Here is a 25,675-nt window from a genome sequence, read left to right on the forward strand (position 1 = left end):
ATTTTCTGGGTCAAGGTTTGGCTTTTTCAAGAGAGGCTTTATTACTGCCACTTTTAGTGAGTTTGGTACACATCTGGTGGATAGAGAGACGTTTATTATGTTCAACATAGGAGGGCCAAGCACAAGAAGCAGCTCTTACAGTAGTTTAGCTGGAATAGGGTCCAGTATGCAGCTTGAAGGTATAGAGGCCATGATTATTTTCATCATTGTGTCAAGAGATATAGTACTAAAACACAAGTGTCTCTCTTGATCCTATGTCTTGGCAGAGTTGTGCAGACTCAGGACGACTGAGCTTTGAAGGAATACACAGATTTAAAGAGGAGTCCATAATTTGCTTTCTAATAATCATGATCTTTTCCTCAAAGAAGTTCATGAATTTATTACTGCTGAAGTGAAAGCCATCCTCACTTGGGGAATGCTGCTTTTTAGTTAGCTTTGCGACAGTATCAAAAAGAAATTTCAGATTGTTCTTATTTTCCTCAATTAAGTTGGAAAAATAGGATGATCGAGCAGCAGTGAGGGCTCTTTGATACTGCACGGTACTGCCTTTCCAAGCTTGTCGGAAGATCAGTTTGCTGTGGCATGAACAGTTTGATGTTAAATGAACTCTGCTCCTTTTGCTCTCCTCACCAGTCCTTTGATGAAGACGCCCACCCAGTCCAAGGCTCGGCGGCCCACCGTTAGCTCCTCTGCCATGGACGAATTTGACGAACTGATGATCGAGTTCAAAGATGACCGTCTGGAAGACGACTTGGAGTTGGACCTCGGCAAGGGAGAGGACGACTACCTGCTGGAGCTGTCTGAGATGATTGACAGCTAAACTTGTCTACCAGCTAATCCAATCACGACCCCTGGCCGACCCTTGACCTTGAGTAACGCGTATGTTCCTGTCACCTGATACCTTATACGCCGTTCACTACCCTTGACTGACCCTTGACCTTGAGTAATACAAATGTTCATGTAACCCCTGATACCCCATTCATGACCCCTGACTGAGCCTTGACCTAGAGTAACTCCTACATTCATCACCACCAATAGAATTTCACCACCGGAACTAATCAAAACCCCTCAGTCAACCACCTGAACTAACACCAGTTGAACTTTAACCTACTACCAGACAAACTTGCAGGGCATCAATGCTACTGAAGATCCCCAAACACCTTCACCATCTCTCAGCCCATTTCATGGTAGTAGACTGGTTGCTCGCTCCAACATGTCAGAGGGGACTTATGTTAATTAAAGAAAACATTTTTAGATGGTATTATTTTTACTCTTTACTATTTCATTCATGGTTATTAACTTTTGTCCTGGGAAAACGATCCTTTATGTATTTTATTTTTTGTACCTTTTTGATTATTTGACACTAGTAGTGATATACTTGTCTAAGGGTCTTATTTTTTATTTCCTTTTTTGTCCCGAAAGATAACATGGAAAAAGCAAACAATTTGTTGAATGACATACAAATATATTTTTCAAACGTCCTCAGGAATTACAATCTTGCATTTTAAAGACAAGCTTGTGGTCTTACCTGCCAGGCCTGTCACCCATGGTTGTTAATCATGTATCATTGTTTGTTGCAGAAAGACTGAATCTGTGTATGCTTAGAAGACTGCTTTAAATGGAAGAGCTACAATAACTAACTGGTCTAGCAGGGTGTCACAGACTGCTGCTGCAATTACAATCGTTAGCCTGCTCCTACGTTTGCCTTGAGCTCATGTCTACTGTCGGACTGACGCTCCAAAAATCATGTACAAAGTTTTGTTCACCTCAAGATCTGAACTGATTCAACGGTAAATGTAAAGTGGTTGTGGGAACTTTGAGTTAACTATATTTGAGATTAACTAAATGGAAATATGGGTTGAAGTATGAAGTGAATGTTTAATGTTTTAACGTTTAAAAGTAAGATTTGTTTTTCAGTTTTGTTTTCAGTTTTGTATTACAGAAGTTAACTCTGAAATAAGTCTTTATGAAATACAACTACCATGCTCCTCTAGTTTCGCCTGCCTATTTTCACTATTGTACGTTGGTCAACACGTGTTTGGATTAAATACCATTTTGGACAATGTTTTAAACCTACCCAATTATTTGACACAGTTGAATATGAAATATTACACACTGTTTAACATCCAACCTGCTCTCTGTTCAACCTTTTGTTACAAATAGTGTTTTCTAGTCATAAAATGTGAAAAAGCAGCTTCTCAGGGACTATGAATCTGCTGTCTGACTTTGAACCTATTTGTAATGTTCATACACCATGTCTGAATTCAACTGACACTTTCCACTGCTAGCATGTGACAACTGGCCTTAGTGGTCGGAGTACCAGTTGGTCCTGTCCCATGTCAACTGTGATCAGATATCTGCTGATCAGAGTTGTATGATCTTGGATGATGAGCCTGTTGGTTGTGTATCTGTACCTGCTTGAGCCTGTTCTTATGTAAATGTCTAAAGGGTGTTGTACATAATAAAAAGGCTTTCATGACAAGTTGCGATTCCCCAGTCTCGAGGACTTTTTTTTATTTCACCTTTATTTAACCAGGTAGGCTAGTTGTCATTTCATTTACAACTGCGACCTGGCTAAGATAAAGCAAAGCAGTGCAACACAAACCACAACACAGTTACACATGGAATAAACAAGCGTACAGTGAATAACACAATAGGAGAAAAAAAAGTCTATATACAGTGTGTGCAAATGGCGTGAGGATGACTGAAGACATGTCAATCTAAGAAAGTAGTTGTTACAGCTACAGTGTAAAAATCTGAGTGCCCGGGTCATTTTAGTTCATGTGCCCTAAACTTACCTGGAGCAATCAACCAACTACTGTTGATTTTATAATTCTTGAAATGTGTGTTTGTCAATATAAATTGTTTTCCCCTCCGATACAGCAGACGGTGCTCTTAAGTTTGGTCAGTGCGATCTGAGCAGAAATAGACGCATCGTAGACGAAGATTTTTTATAAATCAAGATAGACCATGGCCTGTGTTTCCAATGGGAGGAAATTAATCAAAGTAGGCAGAACAAGCAAGGATATAGGCAGAGCTAGTATGTACTTGTATATTTCCGTAAGAGAACGCCTGCTCTGAAGTGCGCGTTTGCAATAACTCAATACGCCAATGCGCTCCTAAAAAACGCAATTTTAAAAAACTATTGCATACGGTAAAGTCTACAAAGGTAAGTCCACTCTGTTCGTAACAGATTCTAGTTTTGGAAAAATAAAACTATGTAGATCAAATGTTTCATCGATGAGAACATTTGCAGAATGTCGTCCAAAATCCATCTCCCTCCATCTTCTCCCACTGCCGGTCACTGGGCTTCCTCTTATTTTCAGATTTGGTAGTTAGTGGAACGCCAACTGGATGCTTCACATTTATACATCCGGTGAAATATCTGGCTCATTGTTTTATCTGTGTCGTCACATTCGTGAAACTAGATAGCTATAAACAAAGATGGTGGATTGTTAAAAATAATAATACTACCTGAAAGAGAAGTAACATCTTTCATTTGTGGTACTACTCGCACAGCAAACAAAATGTCAAAATTGGAATTGTTGAATATATTTCTTACGAAGAGATTAACCGCGGCTGCCGAGGAGATATTTGGAGCTGTGAAGGGTACGATAGTTGAGTACCAGACAGAAATCGTTCGCTCCAAGGAGGAGAACAATCGTCTCCGAAAGCTGCTGGATATCGCTGTTCAGCGCGTTCTACTTCAAACAGGTAACTAGCTAAGTAACGCTAGGATATGAACCTACTTTTATTTCTCAAAACGAGGGAATTGTTTTGTTTGTTGCCAATAATCTATACAAAATACCAGAATTGTTCTATTGGACTAACGTTAGACTAGACTGAGAATATGAAAAGCCGACCACAGGGCTGCCAACTTTGAAGAAAGCTTGGAGTGAGATTTTGCCTAGACGGGGCCTGTGAAATGTTACTGTTTTAAAGCTAATTTCCTGTAATTCTATGTATTTCGACATGGTTTAGGCCTATGACCAGGGTATATATATAAAAAAAACAGGTCAGCTGTATTCAGAATTTTTTTTAAACAATAAATTAACACTCAATTCTATGACTTTGTTACTTTTAGGTTTGGGGGGGATGGAATTAAAAATATACAATTTAATTTATTTTTTTAGGTGGTTTGACACTTTAAAAATAAATATTTCAGTAATGAAATTAGATGAGGAAACAGGCCAATGGGAGAAACAGTGGGAAGGTCAGTGAGAATGCTCTGCACAGGAAATACTCATATTAATGGTTGATGGCAGTGGGTAACCAAATCATAGATTGCAGTTTTGTCGTAGACCGCTTTCAAGGTAAGGACACAAACATTTAGTATTTGGTCATTTTGGTGAACTCTTTAAAATAGTGCTGGATGAAAGTCCTGCTTGCTCTCCTTGATCTATGTTTCCCAAGTGCTGGATGTTCTTAATTTGTCAATCATCCAACCTTTTAAAAAAAGTCTAATGAATATCAATATTCAGGTGGTTTATGTCTACTAGTTGAAGATCATTGTCATTCTCTTACTCTACATAGACAAAATACGTGTTAATGAATTGTCAGTCTCCCTCTATCGCTGCCTTGCATGTGCACAATACTAAAATGTGAAATTATATTTGAGGCCCAGAGCATTTTAATATCCAATACTTATTTGTAGGACTTATTCAAAACTGTCAATGAATGGCTGCAAAAATATATAGCCTTATATTCATTTTCAAAGACACAAGTAGGCATATCACATTTAAAGTCTGCCATTACACTGGCAAAAATGGGAAGAAGTGGAGCAATAAAATACTGTAAATGTGGAGATCTTTCTGACAGGCACACTAATTCCACTTTTATCTCAGCCCATTGTTAAGAATGAGTTGTTCAACTGATCAGACTAAATAACGTTAATTAATAATCAAATCTGCTCTAGGCAAGACATAAATCTGCCCCTACACCCTAACCAAAATGTTTTTATATCTATTGTCTCCCCTCTAGAATCAAACTTACGCTTTTGAGTTCACAATCTGTTTGACCAAATTATTTTCATAGTGACAAATCAGGTCACCTTACCTAAACATACTGTAGGTCTGTCTGCTACCTTTTCATTGTCAGAGCCTAAATGCCAATCACCAAAACAATGGTACTAATGCAAGTGTGGATTAATTCGACATTAGTACATGCTGTCAAATTGCTGCATTCTGCAATAGGGATGGGAGTAACAGCAACCTAAATTTGTTGATAACATTGTATCTACAAGTGGACTACCGTGCTGCTCATTTTACCATTTTATAAACTCAGCAGAGAACGTTCTCTCTCTCCCTTCAATTCCACTCTAATCTTGAGGGACGTTTGGTTAAAAAAATGCACATTTTCAAGAATCACATCTGATCTATCCATATACGATTAAAAAAAAAAAGTTTACCCCCTTTTCTCCCAAATTTCAATCTTGTCTCATCAGTGCTACTCTACAACGTGGAGCCCTCCCGGCCAAACCCTCTCCTAATCCGGACGTTGCTGGGCCAATTGTAAGCCGCCCTATGTGATTCCTGATCACAGCCAGTTGTGAGCCTGGGATCGTGTCTTAGATGCTCATCCAAAAGCTCTCCCCCGCCCTCCATTTGGCAAATCTGATCATAATTCTATCCTTCTGATTCCTTCTTACAAGCAAAAGCTAAAGGAAGAAGTACCTGTGACTCGATGGAAGTGGTCAGATGATGGCGGACTGTTTTGCTAGCAAAGACTGGAATATGTTCCGGGATTCATCCAATGGAATTGAGGAGTATACCACCTCAGTCATCGGCTTCATCAATAAGTGCATCAATGACATCGTCCCCACAGTGACCATAAGTAAATATCCCAACCAGAAGCCATGGATTACAGGCAACCTCCACATCGAGCAAAAGGCTAGAGCTGCCGTGTTCAAGGAGCGGGACACTAATCTGAAATCCCGCTATTCCCTCAGACGAACCATCAAACAAACAAAGCGTCAATAAAGGATTACGATTGAATTGTTCTCCCCCGGCTCTGACACTGTTCGGATGTGGCCGGGCTTGAAAACTATTACCGGCAACAAAGGGAAGCCCAGACGCGAGCTGCTCAGTGATGCAAGCCTACCGGATGAGCTAAATGCCTTTTATGCTCGCTTCGAGGCAAGCAACACTGAAGCATGCACGAGAGCCTGAATGACTGTGTGATAACGCTCTCGGTAGGCGATGTGAGCAAGACCTTTTTAAACAGATCAACATTCACAAAGCCTTGGGGCCAGATGGATTACCAGGATGTGTACTCCAAGGATGCACGGACTCCAAGCATGCACAGACCAGCTGGCAAGTGTATTCACTGACATTTTCAACCTCTCCCTGACTGATTCTGTAATACCTACATGTTTCAAGCAGACCACCATAGTCCCTGTGCCCAAGGAAGCGAAGTTTACCTGCCTAAATAATTACCGCCCTTTAGCACTTACGTTGGTAGCCATGAAGGGTAGACAACAACACATCTGCCACACTGATCCTCAACACTGGGGCCCTTCAGGGGTGTGTACTTAGACACCACAGGGTTAGGCCTGATCACCAACAATGAGACAGCCTATAGGGAGGAGGTCAGAGAACTGGCAGTGTGGTGCCAGGACAACAACCTCTCCCTCAATGTGAGCAAGACAAAGGAGCTGATCATGGACTACAGGAAAAGGTGAGCCGAACGGGGCCCCAATTAACATCAACGGGGCTGTAGTGGAGCGGGTCGAGAGTTTCAAGTTCATTGGTGTCCACATCACCAACAAACTATTATGGTCAAAATACACCAAGATAGTCATGAAGAGGGCACGACAAAACCTTTTCCCCCTCAGGAGACTGAAAAGATTTGGCATGATTTTTTTATTTTTGTGATCCACCTCTACGCAGATGACACCGTTCTGTATACATCTGGCCCTTCTTTAGACACTAATAATAATAATATAATAATATATCCCATTTAGCAGACGCTTTTGTCCAAAGCGACTTACAAGTCGGCTGGGGTCACTACTTTTACATATGGGTGGCCCCAGCGGGAATCGAACCCACGATGCTTGGCGTTGCAAGCGCCATGCTCTACCGACTGAGCCACACAGGACACTGGACACTGTGTTAACAAACCTAAAAACGAGCTTCAACGCCATACAACACTCCTTCCGTGGCCTCCAACTGCTCTTAAATAGTAGTAAAACGAAATTCATGCTCTTCAGCCAATCGCTGTCTGCACCAGCCTGCCCGTCTAGCATCACTACTCTGGAAGGTTCTGACTTAGAATATGTGAACACCTATAAATATTAAATCTAGAATTAGCTTCATATTCTGCAACACAGCCTCCTTCACTCATGCTGCCAAACATACCCTCGTAAAACTGACCATCCTACCAATCGTTGACTTCAGCGATGTAATTTACAAAATAGCCTCCAGCACTCTACTCAGCAAACTGGATGCAGTCTATCACAGTGCCATCCGTTTTGTCACCAAAGCCACATATACTACCCACCAGTGCAACCTGTATGCTCTCGTTGGCTGGTCCTCGCTACATATTCATCGCCAAACCCACTGGCTCCAGGTCATCTAAGTCTCTGCTAGGTAAAATCAAAGGTAAAGCTCCACCTTATCTCAGCTCACTGGTCACCATAGCAACACCCACCCGTAGCACGCACTCCAGCAGGTAAATTTCACTGGTCACCCCCAAGGCACACAAAAATGACTAAAGTTGGAGACTTATCTCCCTCACTAACTTTAAGCGTCAGCTCTCGGAGCAGCTTACCGATTGCTACAGCTGTACACAGCCCATCTGTAAATGGTCCATCCAACCAACTACCTACCTCATCCCAATATTTATTTTTGTTTTTCTGCTCTTTTTCACACCAGTATTTATACTTGCACATCCTCATCTACACATCTATCACTCCAGTGTAAATTGCTAAATTGTAATTACTTCACAACAATTTGCCTATTTATTGCCTTACCTCCTTACTTCATTTGCACACACTGTATACAGGTTTTTCTATTGTTATTGACTGTACGTTTGTTTATCCTATGTGTTGTTTTTGTCGCACTGCTTTGCTTTATCTTGGCCAGGTCGCAGTTGTAAATGAGAACTTGTTCTCAACTGGCCTACCTGGTTAAATACAATGTGAAATATGAAATAAAATCCTGACCGGTTGCATCACCGCCTGATATGGCAACTGCTCGGCATCTGACCATAAGGCGCTACAGAGGGTAGTGCGTACGGCCCAGTACATCACTAGGGCCAAGCTTCCTTTCATCCAGGACCTATATAATGGGCAGTGTCAGAGACTCCTCTAAAATTGTCAGAGAATCCAGTCACCCAAGTCTGTATAGACTGTTTTCTCTGCTACCACACAGCAAGCAGTACTGGAACGCCAAGTCTAGGACCAAAAGGCTCCTTAACAGATTCTATCCCCAAGCCATAATACTGCTGAACAATTAATCAGATGGCCACCGGACTATTACATTGACCCCCACTTCCATTTGTTTTGCACACTGCTGGTACTTGCTGTTTATTATCTATGCATAGTCACTTCACCCCTACCTACATGTACAAATTACCTCAACTAACCTGTACCCCCGCACACTGACTTGGTACCGGTACCCGCTGTATATAGCCTCATTATGTTATTTTATTTGGTAAATATTTTCTTAACTCTTCTTGAACTGCACTGTTGGTTAAAGGCTTGTAAGTAAGCATTTCACAGTAAGGTCTACACTTGTTGCATTTGGCACATATGACAAATAGTTTGATAAAACATTTTTAGACTGCTGTCCCACTCGGGAGGCCATATCATATCTTTTTCAGAGCCAATCTGATTGGTCAAAAGATCAATTAGTGAAAAAAGACCAGTATTGGGCTGACTGTCTAAATGCAGCATAATAGGCTGACCACACCACTCGCTCGTGTCGCAAAATAAATTTAGAAATCCATGTTATTCAATTGTTGTACCCACACTGCTCGCGTGCCAACGAGTGTCTGTGTTGCCAAGGGCTGAAATAGAAGTCATTCCTATTTCTGACGCAATCACGCTGCAAGTCCTGCCTTTCCCATCTCCTCATTGGCTTATAGAAGCAGGTACCCACGTGCCATCTCATTGGTTATACCCACGTAGGTGATTGAAAGACTAAATATTTTGTCGGTTGTCGTGGTAATACTATGAAAGTGTAGATGCCAATCACCAAAAAAGTTCAAAGATGAAAGAGCCAGGGAGGAGAGATGACTAGAGACTATTCGGTTGGCCGTTTTATGTGTAGAGTAGAGGACCTTGTGTATTTCAGGTAAAATAACAACTCAAATGTTTATATCCCAGGACAAATTAACTAGCAACAGCAAGCTAGCTAAATAGGACAAATTAGCTAGCAAGTGCAAGCTAACTAGCTAAATTGCCATACATGTTTAATGCTTTTCGACCTGTGAACAAATTACATTCATTTTTGTTGAGTTTATTTTAGTATTTTAACCTTTGTCGTGATCATATTTGGTGTAGGGGGACAAAATAAATTAGTGCACGATGGCGCACACGCCCAGACGGTTTGGGTTCCGTGTAAGTGCATTGTTTTTGGCCAAATCATCCACTCTTCTACACCTCCAATAAAATCACTCAATACTGCCACACGCAGGTCGGCTGATCCAGCAGCAGGAAAGGTAATTGGTTTTATCACCTACAACAGTTTGAACGTCATCAATCTGTTGTTTCACCCATATATTACACGGAATGCAATCATATTTTATGTAAGTAGACAACAGGGTATGTTTTTACAGGGATTCTATATTTCTAGATAGACTGAGTGATTTTACTGGCGGTGCAGAAGAGGTAGATCTGGCACATGGTCAAAAACAATTCTTAGATTCTTTCCAGACAGGCCATTTTTTTCAGTTGCATTTAACTTCTTATTTAGAACTTTTTTTGGCTTTTTTGGAAGTACATACTGGACGTAAAGGCAGTAATGACAATGGTTGCTCTGCCACACTTGTCTTTGGTAAGTACGGAACGTATTTTGACATTTTAGGCTTGCAAAGCTGGCGAAAGGCAAGTTGAATGGCTGCTTCCTGGGCTTAAAGGAGAATCTCCATATTCAACGTCTCCTGTAAACCCAGATTCTGGTTCACATGCAAGCTACACATCTCATACATGTACTGTGGTACTAAGATAGAATTGCCTTCAGCTGACTTTCTTCCTTTCCTTTCCCTCTAGACCACCATGCTATCCATCTCACTGAAGATGCATCTTCCCCTGAGCAGCAGCACTGTGAGCAGGAGTGGAGCCCCGGTCTGGGCCAGGACCCAGAGCCCACACTGATTAAAGAGGAACAGGAGCTCAGAATCAGCCAGGAGGAAGACCAGCGTCACAGTCTGGAGTCTGATACCAAAGGAGAGTCTACATTAACTCCTCCCTTTGTTAAAAGTAACTGTGATCAGGACCCAGCTCAGCCTTCACATCTTCCACATACCCAAACTGTGGACATCAGAGAAGGAGACTCTATAGCCAGAACCATATCTTCTAAGCAGATCAAAATAGAAAATGAAGAAGGCTACAGCACATCAGAACCAACCAGTGACTTACAGACCATCTTCAATGTAAATTCAGACTGTCTTGCAGCTTCGAGTGAAAACGATGCCCAACCCAATATCAACAATAGAATTCAGAGAGAAGGACTCTCAGGATATAAGGCCCCACAGGGAACAAGCAGTGCATATGAAAGAGAAGGTATAGGTCTAAACATAGATGTTAGAGGCCAGAACACCTCAAAGCTGCCTCCACAGAGATCTCCCTATCAACCCCAGGGCATACAGAGAGTGTATCGTTGCAGAGAGTGTGGGAAATGCTTCAGTTTCTCCTGTCAGTTAGAGGTCCACATGCGATGGCACACCAAGGAAAGACCATTCAGCTGCTCTGTGTGCAGAAAAGGCTTCACAACCATCAGCATGTTGAGGAGGCACCACCGCATTCACACTGGAGAGAAGCCCTTCCGCTGTCACATCTGTGGGAAATGTTTCAACCAGTCGGCTCACCTAAACACTCACTTTAAAATTCACCCAGGGGAGAGACCACACGGCTGGAAAATGGCTCGGTCAAAACGTTAACAGCAGAGACATTTACGCTCTCTCTTGAAAGGAGAGTGACATGTAAATCTGGGCAGTTTAATTATTGTCCAGGATTTCAAACACTAGAAGAATCAGTGATTGATGTTTGAACAATGCATTACAATACAGTGGGGAATGGGAATAACTTTGAGTAATGAAAATGTTACTGTTTTTCACTGATCCATGTGATTGTGTTGCTGCATGCGTCATCATCTGAAGCCATGTTCAGTGCCAGCATGAGGATATGAATACTGCTAGTAGCTATGTATATGTCCACTGATGTTGTTCTTTTGTAATTACACTACACATTTTACAGGAAGCAGAGGATATCACCTGTTTTAGTAGATGCAGATCAATCAATTAATTTGATCCTCATCTATTTCCCCTTAGGACTTGGACATGACTGCTGGGCTGTATGACTATCCTATTAGGGCCTTGACAGTTATCCCTGATGAAATTACTGTGTCAAAATGTAGTGTTCTGTACTGAATGTTAACTGTTTTGTAATAAATAATTGGTCAAATGTTTTGAAGGTCAAGATTACTTTTATCTTCTACCATTCAGGCTGTGTGTGTGTGACTACCAATTTCAACCTAAAGCAGTGCCTCTGAGATACAGTATGTAAGCTTAGATATCAGCATCTTTCAATCTAGTTTAAACTGACACATTTTCCCCACGCAAATCATGATTCCTCCAGTTTGTAAAACAAGCTCAAATACCTTCTAAGTGATCCCGTCTGATTGAAGTCTGCTGCCTTCATGGCACGGATGCGGTTTCTCCTCTATGTGAGTCTTCATATGCACGGTCAGGGCTTCACTCAGCGGAGACCTTGTGACTTTCTTCACAGTGATGCAGTTTCAACCCTCTGACTCATACGTGTGGTCAGGGAAGCTCTTTCCACAAATATGGCAACGATGCAGCGTCTCCTTCGTGTGTGTCCTCATGCATCTGCAAGCTTCCTTTTCGACTGAAATGTTTACCACAATCTTGACACTGAAATGGTTTCTTCCCCGTATGAATGACTTGGTGTTTTTACATTAATGATGTTTAAATCGTTTTCCACACAGGACACCGGCATGAGCCCTCACAATTTGCACTTTCAGGTTAGCCTTATGACGGGTACAAGTGTTTGTCACACATTCAGTTATATAAAATGGGCACAAACTGCCTGCCTGTACAGCATGGAGAGCTCACCCATTCATTGAATGCTGCGTGGAGTTCTGTGAGGTTAAACAAGACCTTTTCTCTGAACTTTGACATTGCACTCTCGTCAATATTTTTATCAATAGTTTTTTCCTCTTGTATGCCTACTTTCTTCCTGGTTTTGTTTGACCTCTATAAATATTTTGGGAATTTCTCCCCTTTTGCTTTGTTGCAATTTTGTTCAACCCTCCGTAGCTGTTTAACTGGAGTTTTCTTTTGCATCGTTTCTGCAATCTGCACTTTTCTTTGCTTTGTTGTTTTGAGACTGAGGACTACTCTGGTTGAAGGTCCCGCTTTGGCCCATAAGAGCATTTGTTTCCCTCCACTGATCCTTTTTTTTGTGCCCTGGCTGTTTCGGACATCAATTCCATTGGGGGTTGATCCTTCTTCCCTTGAGCCCTTTGATAACTAAAAGCAAAACAATAACTGATACCAGATGTAAATCACTCTACATTGACCATACAATTAACTAAATAAGTTGAAATGTACAATGAAATTCAGAAAATGCTACCATACTCTTCTCTTGGCAATGTATTCCACCTTTGCTAGAGGATCAGAATGTATCCGTGACCTGTGACCTGTGTCGTGCAACCCTCTCCTTGATGGATTGATATTAACTGTATGGACAAGTTTCAATACTTGCAGTTTTCTTATGAAAGACACCAATATCCCATTATATTTGTTCAAATTCAATCGTGGACAGTTGCCCAATATATTTTCACCCTTTGATATGCAAAAACTGTACAAATGTATCATTCTTTGTGATACATTTATACAGTGCCAAACAGAAGAGAACATGTAGAAATGTGTTGTAATAAGATTGTATTATAGTTTTTTATATAAATATTATCCTTAGACACAAAAATAGCAAATCATGTCAATTACCCTCATTCATCAATCAATACATTAGATTAAGTCAACTAACAGTAGTGCTACATTGTTAAACTGTTCCTTCAGATATTCGGACTGAATCCTGTTTCCCTCACAGAGCACCTCCACCCTTGGGTCTTGTCTTCATATGCTCTGTTTGATGGAAGCCTTCATGCCAAACACGGAAACAAAGTTTTTTTTTTTACCATGTGTGTATCATATGTATGTCAATATCCCTTCCTAGGGAAAGATTTGCTGCACACATTGCAGCTAAAAAACTCCTCCCCTGTGTGAACTAGCTGGTGGATGTTTAGTCTACTCTGAGATATGAAGCTGCGGTCACACAATGAGCATGTACACTCCCCTCCATGTATTTGGAGAATGAAGCTAACATTTTAATATCGGCTCCATATGCCAACATTTTGTATTTGGGATCAAATGTTCCGTATGAGGCGACAGTACAGAATGTCACCTTTATATTTGAGGGCATTCTCATGTTTTGTCATTTTAAAAATGAAAGCACTTAAATGTATCAAGTTCCCTAATTTGAATAATTATTTCATTTCTATTAGTCAAAAGTTATTTTGTTCCATATTCCTTGCACTCAATGACTACATCAAACGTGACTACAAACTTGTTGGATGCATTTGCAATTAGTTTTGGTTGTGTTTCAGATTATATTTTGCCCAATAGGAACTAAATGGTGAATAATGTCATTTTGGAGTCCCTGTTATTGTAGGAAGAGAAGATGGTAATGGTGAGAGGTTAGCATGTTTTGTTGTAGGAAGAGAAGATGGTAATGGTGAGAGGTTAGCATGTTTTGTTGTAGGAAGAGAAGATGGTAACGGTGAGAGGTTAGCATGTTTTGTTGTAGGAAGATGGTAATGGTGAGATGTTAGCATGTTTTGTTGTAGGAAGAGAAGATGGTAATGGTGAGAGGTTAGCATGTTTTGTTGTAGGAAGATGGTAATGGTGAGAGGTTAGCATGTTTTGTTGTAGGAAGAGAAGATGGTAATGGTGAGAGAGGTTAGGAAGAGAAGATGGTAATGGTTTTAGCATGTTTTGTTGTAGGAAGGAAGATGGTAATGGTGAGATGTTAGCATGTTTTGTTGTAGGAAGAGAAGATGGTAATGGTGAGAGGTTAGCATGTTTTGTTGTAGGAAGATTGTAATGGTGAGAAGATGTTTTGGTAATGGTAATGTGAGGTTAGCATGTTTTGTTGTAGGAAGATGGTAATGGTGAGAGGTTAGCATGTTTTGTTGTAGGAAGATGGTAATGGTGAGAGGTTAGCATGTTTTGTTGTAGGAAGATGGTAATGGTGAGAGGTTAGCATGTTTTGTTGTAGGAAGAGAAGATGGTAATGGTGAGAGGTTAGCATGTTTTGTTTTGTTGTGAGAGGTTAGCAAGAGAAGATGGTAATGGTGAGAGGTTAGCATGTTTTGTTGTAGGAAGAGAAGATGGTAATGGTGAGAGGTTAGCATGTTTTGTTGTAGGAAGAGAAGATGGTAATGGTGAGAGGTTAGCATGTTTTGTTGTAGGAAGAGAAGATGGTAATGGTGAGAGGTTAGCATGTTTTGTTGTAGGAAGAGAAGATGGTAATGGTGAGAGGTTAGCATGTTTTGTTGTAGGAAGATGGTAATGGTTAGCATGTTTTGTTGTGAAGATGGTAATGGTGAGAGTTAGCATGTTTTGTTGTAGGAAGAGAAGATGGTAATGGTGAGAGGTTAGCATGTTTTGTTGTTTTGTTAATGGTGAGAGGTTAGCATGTTTTGTTGTAGGAAGAGAAGATGGTAATGGTGAGAGGTTAGCATGTTTTGTTGTAGCCTCTTCATGATTCATTCAGGATTATTTTAGAAGTGTGCAGAAACATTTTATCTACTTAGAAAATTACTCCAGTTATAATTAACCATTCACTTCCTATTGGGCAAAACAACCCAAGAAATGCATCCAACAAACATGTTTGTGTGCTCGGAATATGCACCAGAACATTTTACTACTTCAAACACCAAGTGAATTTGTCCAAATACTTATGACTTCTTCAAATGGGGGCACTAGATACATAATAATGCTTTTAATTCTAAACGGTAAAACCAATCTGTATGAAAATACCCTCAAATAAAAGGTGACATTACGTACCGTAGCCTCATATAAAACCTTTGATCTCAAATCCCAAATGTGGGAGCCAATTTTAAAATGCTAGCTTTACTGTCCAAATACATATGGAGGGGAATGTATATGTATCCCCTGTGTGTAATTTCATTTGATCCTTCAAAAGATGAGGATGTTTGATACAAACTTGGGAGTGGAATGGCTTCTCTTCTGGGTGTAACTATCTTAAATGCTCTGCCAAGTGTCCCTTCCTGGTAAAGCACGTGCCACAACCATGGTAATGAAAATATTTATCTCCTGTATGTATTTGTATGTCTTTGACAGTATTCCTCTGTAAGGAAACATTTACTGCACACATGGCAGTTAAACGGTTTCTCCCCAGAGATCTTTTGTCAGACTGCTTTCTCAGAGTTGATGTACTACTATCGACATGTTCACTGTTTTCATTCTGAGCTGGAGAACAGTCTGCATTTACTGGAGAGAGGGGCTGTAATTGACTGTTTGGTTCGGATAATCCACAGCCCTCCCTGGGTTCTGTTTGGATCTCTTCTGTTGTTTTAGTGGGTAGAAAGTCATTCTCCACAGTTTGGGTTTGGTGAATACGTGAAGGCTGGGCTGGGTCCTGATCCCAATCACTTATCACAAAGGGAGAAGTTAATATGAATCTTTGGTATCAGACTCCAGCCTCTGAATCTGCTCTTCATGACCAATCCCAAACTACTCCTGTTCCTCTTTAATCTGTGTGGGCTCTGGGTCATCCTACCACAGACCTGGGATCCACTCCTGGTCACAGTGCTGCTGCTCAGGGGGAACTCCTGCTTCTGGGACAGTGAGTTACTAGCTGGGGATCTGTAGAGATGAAAAAATAAATATCTCGAACTATATTATGATATAGCTATAGTTATTTTCCTCTGACACTGAAGATCCGACTGCGCACATGCACGTGTGGTCACAATATTGTATGGTTTAGCAAAATCTGAAACGTCTTTATGATACGTGAAGGTAAAACATCACTATACGCTACAGACCTGCTTTATATCACTATCAGGCTGTGTGATGACATGTAACATTAGCCTTTGGAGACGTTCGATCTTTCTTTGAACGGGAGATGTCTTACTCGTACTCCGATATCGTTCCAACCACGGCCCTAAATATTTCAAAGGCTGCTGCTGTTAATTGCTCGGTAAGAAACACATTCAGCAGATGTAGTTTAGACATGATAGTGTACAAAAACATTTCCAGAGAAATGATGTCCTACGGTACATGGAAGTAAACAGTGTATGCTTCCTTACCGCTCTTTGTTCATTGTCGCTATTGGTATACCGCCACCTGTTGGGCTGGAGTGAGATAAAGCCATAAACAAACCAACCACAGATTTTGGATGGATGCAGCGCTGAGTAATCCTCAATATAATATGACTTAACCTTACTCTTTAATATTTACATATTTTTGACAGCTCTTACGTTTGTACACATCCATTCATTGACAGCATAATTATCGTAATTAACCCGCACAAAAGGGGGCGGTATTGCAATCTCTGCTACTCTTGTGACGTTCATACGTTTTCTTTTCACAGTCTATGGTTCACACACAACATACTACTAATCCAAGTGAGTTAAACAATAGGAACTGATACACGTTCATTCTACAAAATGTCCAAACTACATCTGCTGAATGTGTTTCTTACCGAGCGATTAACAGCGGCGGCTGTTGAGATATTTGTGGTCGTGGAAAAAACGGTATCAGAGTACCAGGAAGAAATCTCCCGTTCAAAGGAGGAGATCGATCGTCTACGGATGCTGCTGGATGTCGTTACTCAACCAAAGATACATTTGCATAAAGCAGGTTGGTAGCGACTATCACAACAATCAATCAAGCAGATTATGTAAGCAGGCAAACCACATTGCCCATAAACAACCAATACACAATTGTGTCTTTAAAATGATGTCAGGATTGATTGTAATATAATGAATGATTGACTTTCCTTTTAGATCCCCAGCATCTAATACTCCCTGTCCCTTTAGATCCCCAGCATCTAATACTCCCTGTCCCTGAAGAGGGGGAGCAGCAGCACTGTGAGCAGGAGTGGTGGTGCACCAGTCTGGGGCAGGAGGACCCAGAGCCCAAACAGATTAAAGAGGAACAGGAGGAGTTTGGGACAGGTCAGGAGGAAGAGCAGCTTCAGGGTTTGGAGTCTGATATCAAAGAGTTCATAAACAATCCTTCCTTTGTGAAAAGTGACTGTGATCAGGACCCACCTCAGCCCTCACATCTTTACCAAACCCCAACGGTGGAGAACAGAGAGAGGGATCGTATGAGGACACACACTGGAGAGAAACCATATCAGTGTAGTGAATGTGGCAAATGCTTCAGCCAGAAGATATACCTGGAAGAACATATGGTGACTCACAAAAGAGAGAAACCACATCAATGTGAAGACTGTGGTAAATTGTTTAGCCTCAAGCATAACTTAACAGTCCATATGAGGATACACACGGGAGAGAAACCATATCAATGCAAAGAATGTGGCAAATGCTTTGGTTACACCAAATCCCTGGCAAAGCATATGAGGAGTCATACAGGAGAGAGACCATATCAGTGTTGTTATTGTGGCAAATGCTTCACTCAGAAGTTTAGCCTGAAAGAACATATTAGTATTCACACAGGTGAGAAACCATATAAGTGTCCCATGTGTGTAAAATGCTTCAGGGCAGCACGATTTCTAAAACAGCACCAACAGATTCACAGAGAACAACCATATTGTTGACTTTTTTGTGTTTAATGCTTCGCTTGTAAGAAATGAGGATGAACACAGATTGAGAAACATGACATTGCTGTTTAGGGCAAAATCTTTCTCTCACTTGTGCAGTAAGACCTTTTGATTCTGAGCATGGCACAAAAGTGGATAGTATGTTTTGTAGAACTAGTATTTTTAGTTGACACAGTAAGCTTTTTAAGTTTGTCCCAACATATGAGTCCCCCATTTGGATTACACCTTAAAGTCACAGCAAACTAGTACATTGGTGTTCTCTAAATACATAAAGGATGTCTACATTTTAATGGGAAAGTGCTTCACATTTGTAGACATGCTACCTTATACCTGTAGTGGCAGGACAAACAAACCCATCAGGTCAATGATCTTGGTTTAATATACAATGCCTTTGGAAAGTATTCAGACCCATTGACTTTTTCCACATTTTGTTACGTCACAGCCTTATTCTAAAATTGATTAAGTAAATAAAAATCCATAGTAATCTACACACAATACCCCATAATGATAAAGCGAGAACAAATTTAGCAAATGAAAAAAAGAAGGGAAAAAATACATTTTTTACATAAGTATTCAGAGCCTTTGCTATGAGACTCACAATTGAGATCAGTTACATCCTGTTTACATTGATCATCCTTTAGATGTTTCTACAACTTGATTGGAGTCCACCTATGTTAAATTCAATTGATTGGACATGATTTGGAAAAGCACACACCTGTATATATAAGGTCCCACAGTTGCCAGTTCATGTCAGAGCAAATACCAAGCCATGAGGTCAAAGGAATTGTCCATAGAGCTCCCAAACAGGATTGTGTCGAAGGAACCGATCTGGGGAAGGGTACCAAAAAATTCTGTACCATTGAAGGTCCCCAAGAACACAGTGGCCTCCATAATTCTTAAATGGAAGAAGTTTGGAACCACCAAGACTCATCCTAGAGCTGTCCGCCCAACCAAACTGAGCACTCAGGGGACAAGGGTCTTCTTCAGGGAGGTGACCAAGAACCCGATGGTCACTCTGACAGAGATCCAGAGTTCCTCTGTGGAGATAGGAGAACCTTCCAGAAGGACAACCATCTCTGCAGAATTCTATCAATCAAGCCTTTATGGTAGAGTGACCAGACGGAAGCCACTCTTCAGTAAAAGGCGCATGACAGCATGCTTGGAGTTTGACAAAAGTCACCTAAATATTCTCAGACCAAGCTTGTTTTTGCTTTGTCATTATGGGGTATTTTGTGTAGATTGATGAGGATAAAAAAATGTAAACACATTTTTAGAATAAGGCTTTAGCCTAAAGTCAATGGGTCTGAATACTTTCCAAAGGCAATTTATATTGTGAATGTATTGAGGAACGAACATGCACAACATTGTAGAAGCCCAAAATAGTGTGCATAACAGAAACATACATTTTTAAGCATATGCAGTTGCCATCTCATTTTGTTTTGAATTATACACAACGCGTATCAGTGACTGTCTTCTAGCTGTACTGAAAGCAGCACATATTTGGTTTCAACAAGGCCCCTTGTTCAAATGTTGGAGTGCCACCTCACCAGCTCTAGTTTCATTACCTCGTTTGTTTTCTTGTGTAGTGGGTTTGACACCACTGCATGGTGTTCTTTCTCATAAACCTGACATAGCCCCAGTCCATGTAATGCCATGCTATATTGTTGTGAGCATCTTAGAGTGGATTGGTATATTATGCTTCTTGTAAATAAAGCATTTTATTATTAATCATGTTATTTAATTTCAAGCTGTTATAGAAGGCTATTTTATTTCTCAAATAAATACAGGTTCTCAACCTTTATTTATTATTATAAATACCATCAGGTATGATATTTCACATTACTGCATAACTTTTACTGTGTGTTGGATTGGCATATCCCAAAAGCATTCCTTATCCCAGATACTTCAACTGGTGACTATCGCGGAGAATAAATATGTTTCTGCATAAATCGTATTTATTGACAGTACAAACAATCGGGTTAGAGTGCTCCTTATTCTTTATTCTCCCGGATAGTCACCAGTTGAAGTATCCTGAGGTATGGAATGTTTTGGGGATTTTCAAGTCCCTCAGTCGAGCACTGGATCCCCCCTTTTTCATTTCAATTGGGCTGAAGCGTGTTTGGGTATACCTTTTTTATTTAGAGCGGCATCTGTTTGGGACCAACACTATCCAGGAGATGGCGGTGTTTTGCGTGTACTTCTCGCATTAATTCATGTCACAATATTATATCATATCAGTTAGAAAACAATGTAACAAAATCATTGATTGAGTTAATAAAGCAGCATACTCGACACCTCTGGTATTATTGTTTTTTTCTTAGTAAGGCAGCTTCAGAATGCATCTTTTTCAGCCTCGCTCTCTACGTTTACTGCGTTCTGTAGCGAAGGGACAGCCAGAGTTTGTAAATTCACTCTTAATAACTGATTCATTTACGAAGGTTCAACACCCATTGAATATGGCCGGTGTCAGTAAACGTTGGCAAAAACAGAGAAATTCAATTGTTGCCAGCAGCACAGTTACAGTCACCAACGCTCTGGACAACATAAAAACAGCCTAACCAGCTCTGCTAGGGCGAGTAAAATGGTCAGAGTGAGCTGTTCTCTCATTTGTCTGAAGTAGCTCGCTAGTTAGCCAACATTTAGCCAGTAAGCTTGGGTGCTTGACTGCCATTGTAAGGTCCGAACGCTCAGAACAACCCTACTCCTTTGCTTAATGAGGGCAAGGTGCCTGTCAAATTATAATCAACTACGTTTAAGGATGACAGCCCAGGTACCAGCAATTGCACACTTACAGTGCCTATGGAAAGTATTCAGACCCCTGGACTTTCCCACATTTTGTTACGTTATAGCTGTATTATAAAATTTATCAAATAAAAAAAAATATTCTCAGCAGTCGGACATGAGGTGACCGAGAACCCGATGGTCACTCTGACAGAGCTCTAGAGTACCTCTGGACAACCATATCCGCATCACTCCACCAATCAGGCCTTTATGGTAGAGTGGCCAGACGGAAGCCAATCCTCTTTAAAAGGCACATGACAGCCCACTTGGAGTTTGCCAAAAGGCACCTAAAGACTCAGACCATGAGAAACAAGATTCTCTGGTCTGATAAAATCAAGATTGAACTCTTTGGCCTGAATGCCAAGCGTCACATCTGGAGGAAACCTGGCACCATCCCTAAGCATGGTGGGGGCAGCATCATGCTGTGGGGATGTTTTTCAGTGGCAGGGACTGGGAGACTAGTCAGGAACGAGGGAAAGGTGAACGGAGCAAAGTACTGAGATCCTTGATGAAAACCTGTTCCAGAGCACTCAGGACCAACAGAACTATGACCATAAGCACACAGCCAAGACAACGCAGGAATGGCTTCGGGACAAGTCTCTGAATGTCCTTAAGTGTCCTAGCCAGAGCCCGGACTTGAACCCGATCAAACATGTCTGGAGAGACCTGAAAATAGTTGTGCAGCGACGCTCCCCATCCAACCTGACAGAGCTTGAGAGGATCTGCAGAGAAGAATGGGAGAAACTCCACAAAAACAGGTGTGCCAAGCTTATAGCGTCATACCCAAGAAGACTCGAGGTTGTAATCGCTGCCAACGGTGCTTCAACAAACTACTGAGTAAAGGGTATGAATGAATACTTATGTAAATGTGATATTTCAGTTTTTTATTTTTAATAAATTAACAAATATGTCAAAAAAACAGTTTTTGCTTCATCATTATGGGTTATTGTGTGGGGATTGATGAAAAAAACAAACAATTTAATACATTTTAGAATAAGGTTGAACCTAACAAAATGTGGAAAAAGTCAAGGGGTTTGAATACTTTCCGAAGGCACTGTACATGTAATTTGTAGTGAAATTCGACAGTTTGGTCAAATTCACACTGGTTAATAACACATAACCATTATTTATGGAACTTAGACAGCCATCTGAGACTGACATATGTCTCTTGTAATACATACATCAGCATCAATACACACATTAATAAATATTCCTTTCAGGTAAACTCATCCCATCAAATAAATTATATGTGGTAACAAAAATGTAACATATCATCTCTACTGCAACATTTACACATTTTCATATGTGTTATCTGTCTGTGTGAGTTGTGTGTTATCTGTCTGTGTGAGTTGTGTGTGAGTTGTGCTTGAGTTCTTCCAGCCAGTCCAGTAGAGAGTCCAGCTCTCCTATAGCCTTTACTGCTGCCTGGTAGATCTCCAGCTACAGGATGGAGAAATGAGGATGGAGAGATAAGGAAGAGAGGATGGAGAGATGAGGGGTGGTAGAATGGAGAGGTGGGGGGAATAAATGAGGGGAGAGGATGGATAGATGAGGGTGAGAAAGGAGGGGGAGAGGAGGGAAAGATGAGGGTGAGAGGATGGAGAAAAGGTGGAGAGAGGTTAATATTGGCATGAATCTTATTGATTCATCTCCTCTCTCTCACTCTTCTCTCTTGGACTGTCTAAGCCTCTTTCACCATACACTCGCCAAACAGTATTTTCTCTATTTCGCTATCTATCTCTCTATATATTTATATGTCAGTGTGTGTAGTTACCTTGTCAAACTGGGCCTGTAGGGAGTCCATTTTTCTCCTGGTATCTTCTCCACAGTGGCAGTGCTGGAGGACATAAAGAGATGTCATTAGATAACAATAGTAGTAGCTTTTGTTTATGTGTGAGTTTTTAGGTGAAAATGTGTGATGTTGTGTGTTAATATGTGTGTGTGTGTGTGTGTGTGTGTGTGTGTGTGTGTGTGTGTGTGTGTGTGTGTGTGCATGCCTGTGTGTGTGTGTGTCTTCTTACACATTGCCTCAGGTTCTTGTTGATTGTGAGGAAACTATTAGCGAGAGCGCTGGTTGAGCGTCGGTGCAGTGGCTGAGACATGCCGTGGCTAACAAACACTCTCTCCACATAAAAACGTAGCAAAAGACGCAGGAAACAGCAGTACTCCCCCTCCTGAAAGGGAGGACACACTGCATGTTACATTTACTGCAGCACATTGTTAAAGAAATGTTCCAAATTATATCATGCTGCCAGGTTATGAGGGTTTACTGTATTTTTTTGTACAGATACATATATGTGCTTTTTTTGCACCAGGAAAAGGTCTCCCGTAATGGACAACACTAGACTGAGCGTCTTTTAAAGAACATTGATATGCAGGTTAAGGTAGTGAGAACAATTTACCTGTATGTTCCTCATCACGTCTCCCCTCAGCAGTCTCACTCCCATCTGACTGTCTGCTGCTATCTGCACACATTTAACCCACAACAACACAGTCAATAGAAAATTCTATTCACTCTAATCAAATATGGATATGTAAAACAGACAGTGTGACAGAGAGTGAGGAGAGGTAGAGACTGAGAGCCTCAGGGTAGGTTTCTTGTTCTAATACAGGATCATGTAAATGACTGTGTTTGTGTGTGTTTGTGTGCTCACCACAGAGCTCCGTATCTCTGTGTAGTGCTTGCGTAGTTCGTGAGTGTGTACGGTGACAGAGCAGGTTCCCAGGTGTATGCCATGTCCCAAGCCACACCCACTGAGACACGCTAACAGGAAGAGGAGCCTGGGGATGGTGGGGCTTAACAGCAGCTTCATCTCTATGTCAACCTGGAGACAGACAGAGCATCACTTAGAAAGTAAACACACACCTTACGTACTGGTAACAAATAGCCTAGAGGTTAGAGCGTAGGGCCAGTAACCGAAATGGTTGCCGGTTTGATTACCTGAGCCGACAAGGTAAAAAATTTGTTGTTGTACTCTTGTGCAAGGCACTTAACCCTAATTTGCTCCAGGGGTGCCGTACTACTATGGCTGTGACTGTACAAAACAACACTTTTCAGGTTTATGTGACAATAAAAACATTTTTACTGACAGGTGTATGGAGAAAAAAGTATACTTGATGAAAGGAAAAGTCCAACTTTTAGAGCATCACTGACAGAACAACATACACATTCATGTCTTCTCAGTCTAAGTTAGCTAGAGTTATTAAGTTATTGCTTCGAGTTATAGCGACAGTAACGCTGCTTCAAGCCTCCAGAAATGACTCGGTGGTTCCATTTTTATAGTTTGTGACATATCCATGTTTCTAGCGTATTGTCAGCTCAGTGCAGCATCCAGTAATCAATTTAAAAAGTCTTCCCCGCATCCAAGTCACAATCTCCCCCGGCCTCTACGCCATGCCCCCCCCCCCCCCAACAAATCCTTAGGTGTGTGGCAGGTGTTCCAACTCACCTGTCTGTGTGTCTGTGTGTGTGTCCTCTATCTCTCTGATGAGCAGTCCTCTGTGTGTGTGTCCTCTATCTATCTGATGAGCAGTCCTCTGTGTGTGTGTCCTCTATCTATCTGATGAGCAGTCCTCTGTGTGAGTGTCCTCTATCTCTCTGATGAGCAGTCCTCTGTGTGTGTGTCCTCTATCTCTCTGATGAGCAGTCCTCTGTGTCCATGTTGGCGCTCATGTCTGGCTCTTATAGGGCAGAGAGGGGAATTTCGCCAGATACTCCACAAGGTGTTCACATGCACAGTCACAAAGAAACAGGTAAGAGGAAATACAGCAGCATAGGAAGGAATAACAGCTCATCTCTACATGAGTAATTTTAATGAAGAGGAAGGAAGGAACTGATGACAGTTCTGGGATTTAATATCAAGGCTTGCGTAACATATCCTTGACAGTTAACGATATACAGTGGGGCAAAAAAGTATTTAGTCAGCCACCAATTGTGCAAGTTCTCCCACTTAAAAAGATGAGAGAGGCCTGTAATTTTCATCATAGGTACACTTCAACCATGACAGACAAAGTCCAGAAAATCACATTGTAGGATTTTTAATGAATTTATTTGCAAATTATGGTGGAAAATAAGTATTTGATCAATAACAAAAGTTTATCTCAATACTTTGTTATATACCCTTTGTTGGCAATGACAGAGGTCAAACGTTTTCTGTAATTCTTCACAAGGTTTTCACACACTGTTGCTGATATTTTGGCCCATTCCTCCATGCAGATCTCCTCTAGAGCAGTGATGTTTTGGGGCTGTTGCTGGGCAACACAGACTTTCAACTCCCTCCAAAGATTTTCTATTGGGGTTGAGATCTGGAGACTGGCTAGGCCACTCCAGGACCTTGAAATGCTTCTTACGAAGCCACTCCTTCGTTGCCCGGGCGGTGTGTTTGGGATCATTGTCATGCTGAAAGACCCAGCCACGTTTCATCTTCAATGCCCTTGCTGATGGAAGGAGGTTTTCACTCAAAATCTCACGATACATGGCCCCATTCATTCTTTCCTTTACATGGATCAGTGGTCATGGTCCCTTTGCAGAAAAACAGCCCCAAAGCATGATATTTCCACCCCCATGCTTCACAGTAGGTATGGTGTTCTTTGGATGCAACGCAGCATTCTTTGTCCTCCAAACACGACGAGTTGAGTTTTTACCAAAAAGTTATATTTTGGTTTCATCTGACCATATGATTTTCTCCCAATCTTCATCTGGATCATCCAAATGCTCTCTAGCAAACTTCATACGGGCCTGGACATGTACTGGCTTAAGCAGGGGGACACATCTGGCACTGCAGGATTTGAGTCCCTGGCGGCGTAGTGTGTTACTAATGGTAGGCTTTGTTACTTTGGTCC

The 25,675-nt window shown here is 41.2% G+C and overlaps 3 protein-coding genes and 1 long non-coding RNA gene across 7 annotated transcripts; 2 read left to right on the top strand and 2 right to left on the bottom strand.

Moving 5' to 3' along the window:
• Window positions 1–3,201: 3,201 nt before the first annotated feature.
• Window positions 3,202–11,626, top strand: LOC135541650 (zinc finger protein 180-like). 2 transcript variants are annotated; one of them, XM_064967968.1, is made up of 2 exons: window positions 3,202–3,714; window positions 10,211–11,626. In XM_064967968.1, the coding sequence occupies exons 1-2, from the start codon at window positions 3,528–3,530 to the stop codon at window positions 11,098–11,100; spliced, it is 1,077 nt and encodes a 358-aa protein (XP_064824040.1). In that variant the 5' UTR covers window positions 3,202–3,527; the 3' UTR covers window positions 11,101–11,626. The 2 variants fall into 2 exon arrangements, with proteins under 2 accessions (XP_064824040.1, XP_064824042.1); XM_064967970.1 differs by lacking the exon at window positions 3,202–3,714 and adding an exon at window positions 7,107–7,598.
• A 1,486-nt stretch (window positions 11,627–13,112) lies between these two features.
• LOC135541652 (uncharacterized) lies at window positions 13,113–17,064 on the bottom strand. 2 transcript variants are annotated; one of them, XR_010455982.1, is made up of 4 exons: window positions 16,970–17,064; window positions 16,575–16,619; window positions 16,311–16,429; window positions 14,932–16,131 (listed from the first exon to the last, which is right to left on the bottom strand). It is a non-coding gene; the product is annotated as an uncharacterized LOC135541652 (long non-coding RNA). The 2 variants fall into 2 exon arrangements; XR_010455983.1 differs by lacking the exons at window positions 16,575–16,619; window positions 16,970–17,064 and adding an exon at window positions 13,113–13,341 and having other exon boundaries at window positions 16,053–16,131; window positions 16,311–16,566.
• On the top strand, window positions 16,864–20,334 carry LOC135541651 (zinc finger and SCAN domain-containing protein 31-like). Of its 2 annotated transcripts, none has more exons than XM_064967971.1 (2): window positions 16,864–17,127; window positions 17,274–20,334. In XM_064967971.1, exons 1-2 carry the CDS (start codon window positions 16,935–16,937, stop codon window positions 18,047–18,049), a joined length of 969 nt encoding a protein of 322 aa, XP_064824043.1. In that variant the 5' UTR covers window positions 16,864–16,934; the 3' UTR covers window positions 18,050–20,334. The 2 variants fall into 2 exon arrangements, with proteins under 2 accessions (XP_064824043.1, XP_064824044.1); XM_064967972.1 differs by having other exon boundaries at window positions 17,307–20,334.
• Window positions 20,335–21,708: 1,374 nt separating this feature from the next.
• Window positions 21,709–23,646, bottom strand: il19l (interleukin 19 like). Its single transcript, XM_064967174.1, has 5 exons — window positions 23,488–23,646; window positions 23,236–23,298; window positions 22,855–23,007; window positions 22,608–22,670; window positions 21,709–22,273 (listed from the first exon to the last, which is right to left on the bottom strand). The coding sequence occupies exons 1-5, from the start codon at window positions 23,644–23,646 to the stop codon at window positions 22,166–22,168; spliced, it is 546 nt and encodes a 181-aa protein (XP_064823246.1). The 3' UTR covers window positions 21,709–22,165.
• Between the last annotated feature and the right edge of the window lie 2,029 nt (window positions 23,647–25,675).

Source organism: Oncorhynchus masou, chromosome 6 (genome assembly GCF_036934945.1).
Source record: "Oncorhynchus masou masou isolate Uvic2021 chromosome 6, UVic_Omas_1.1, whole genome shotgun sequence".
In the NCBI taxonomy this organism is placed as follows: domain Eukaryota; kingdom Metazoa; phylum Chordata; class Actinopteri; order Salmoniformes; family Salmonidae; genus Oncorhynchus; species Oncorhynchus masou.

What these genes read in the sequence shown, in the direction of transcription:
- LOC135541650 (XM_064967968.1), top strand. Translation starts at nt 3,528, where the DNA reads ATGTCAAAATTGGAATTGTTGAATATATTTCTTACGAAGAGATTAACC. An exon ending in GCGCGTTCTACTTCAAACAG is followed by an intron (nt 3,715 to 10,210) that starts GTAACTAGCTAA and finishes CTTTCCCTCTAG; the next exon opens with ACCACCATGCTATCCATCTC.
- LOC135541651 (XM_064967971.1), top strand. Translation starts at nt 16,935, where the DNA reads ATGTCCAAACTACATCTGCTGAATGTGTTTCTTACCGAGCGATTAACA. An exon ending in GATACATTTGCATAAAGCAG is followed by an intron (nt 17,128 to 17,273) that starts GTTGGTAGCGAC and finishes CTTTCCTTTTAG; the next exon opens with ATCCCCAGCATCTAATACTC.
- il19l (XM_064967174.1), bottom strand. Translation starts at nt 23,646, where the DNA reads ATGAAGCTGCTGTTAAGCCCCACCATCCCCAGGCTCCTCTTCCTGTTA. An exon ending in ACGTGATGAGGAACATACAG is followed by an intron (nt 23,008 to 23,235) that starts GTAAATTGTTCT and finishes CCTCCCTTTCAG; the next exon opens with GAGGGGGAGTACTGCTGTTT. An exon ending in ACAAGAACCTGAGGCAATGT is followed by an intron (nt 22,671 to 22,854) that starts GTAAGAAGACAC and finishes TATGTCCTCCAG; the next exon opens with CACTGCCACTGTGGAGAAGA.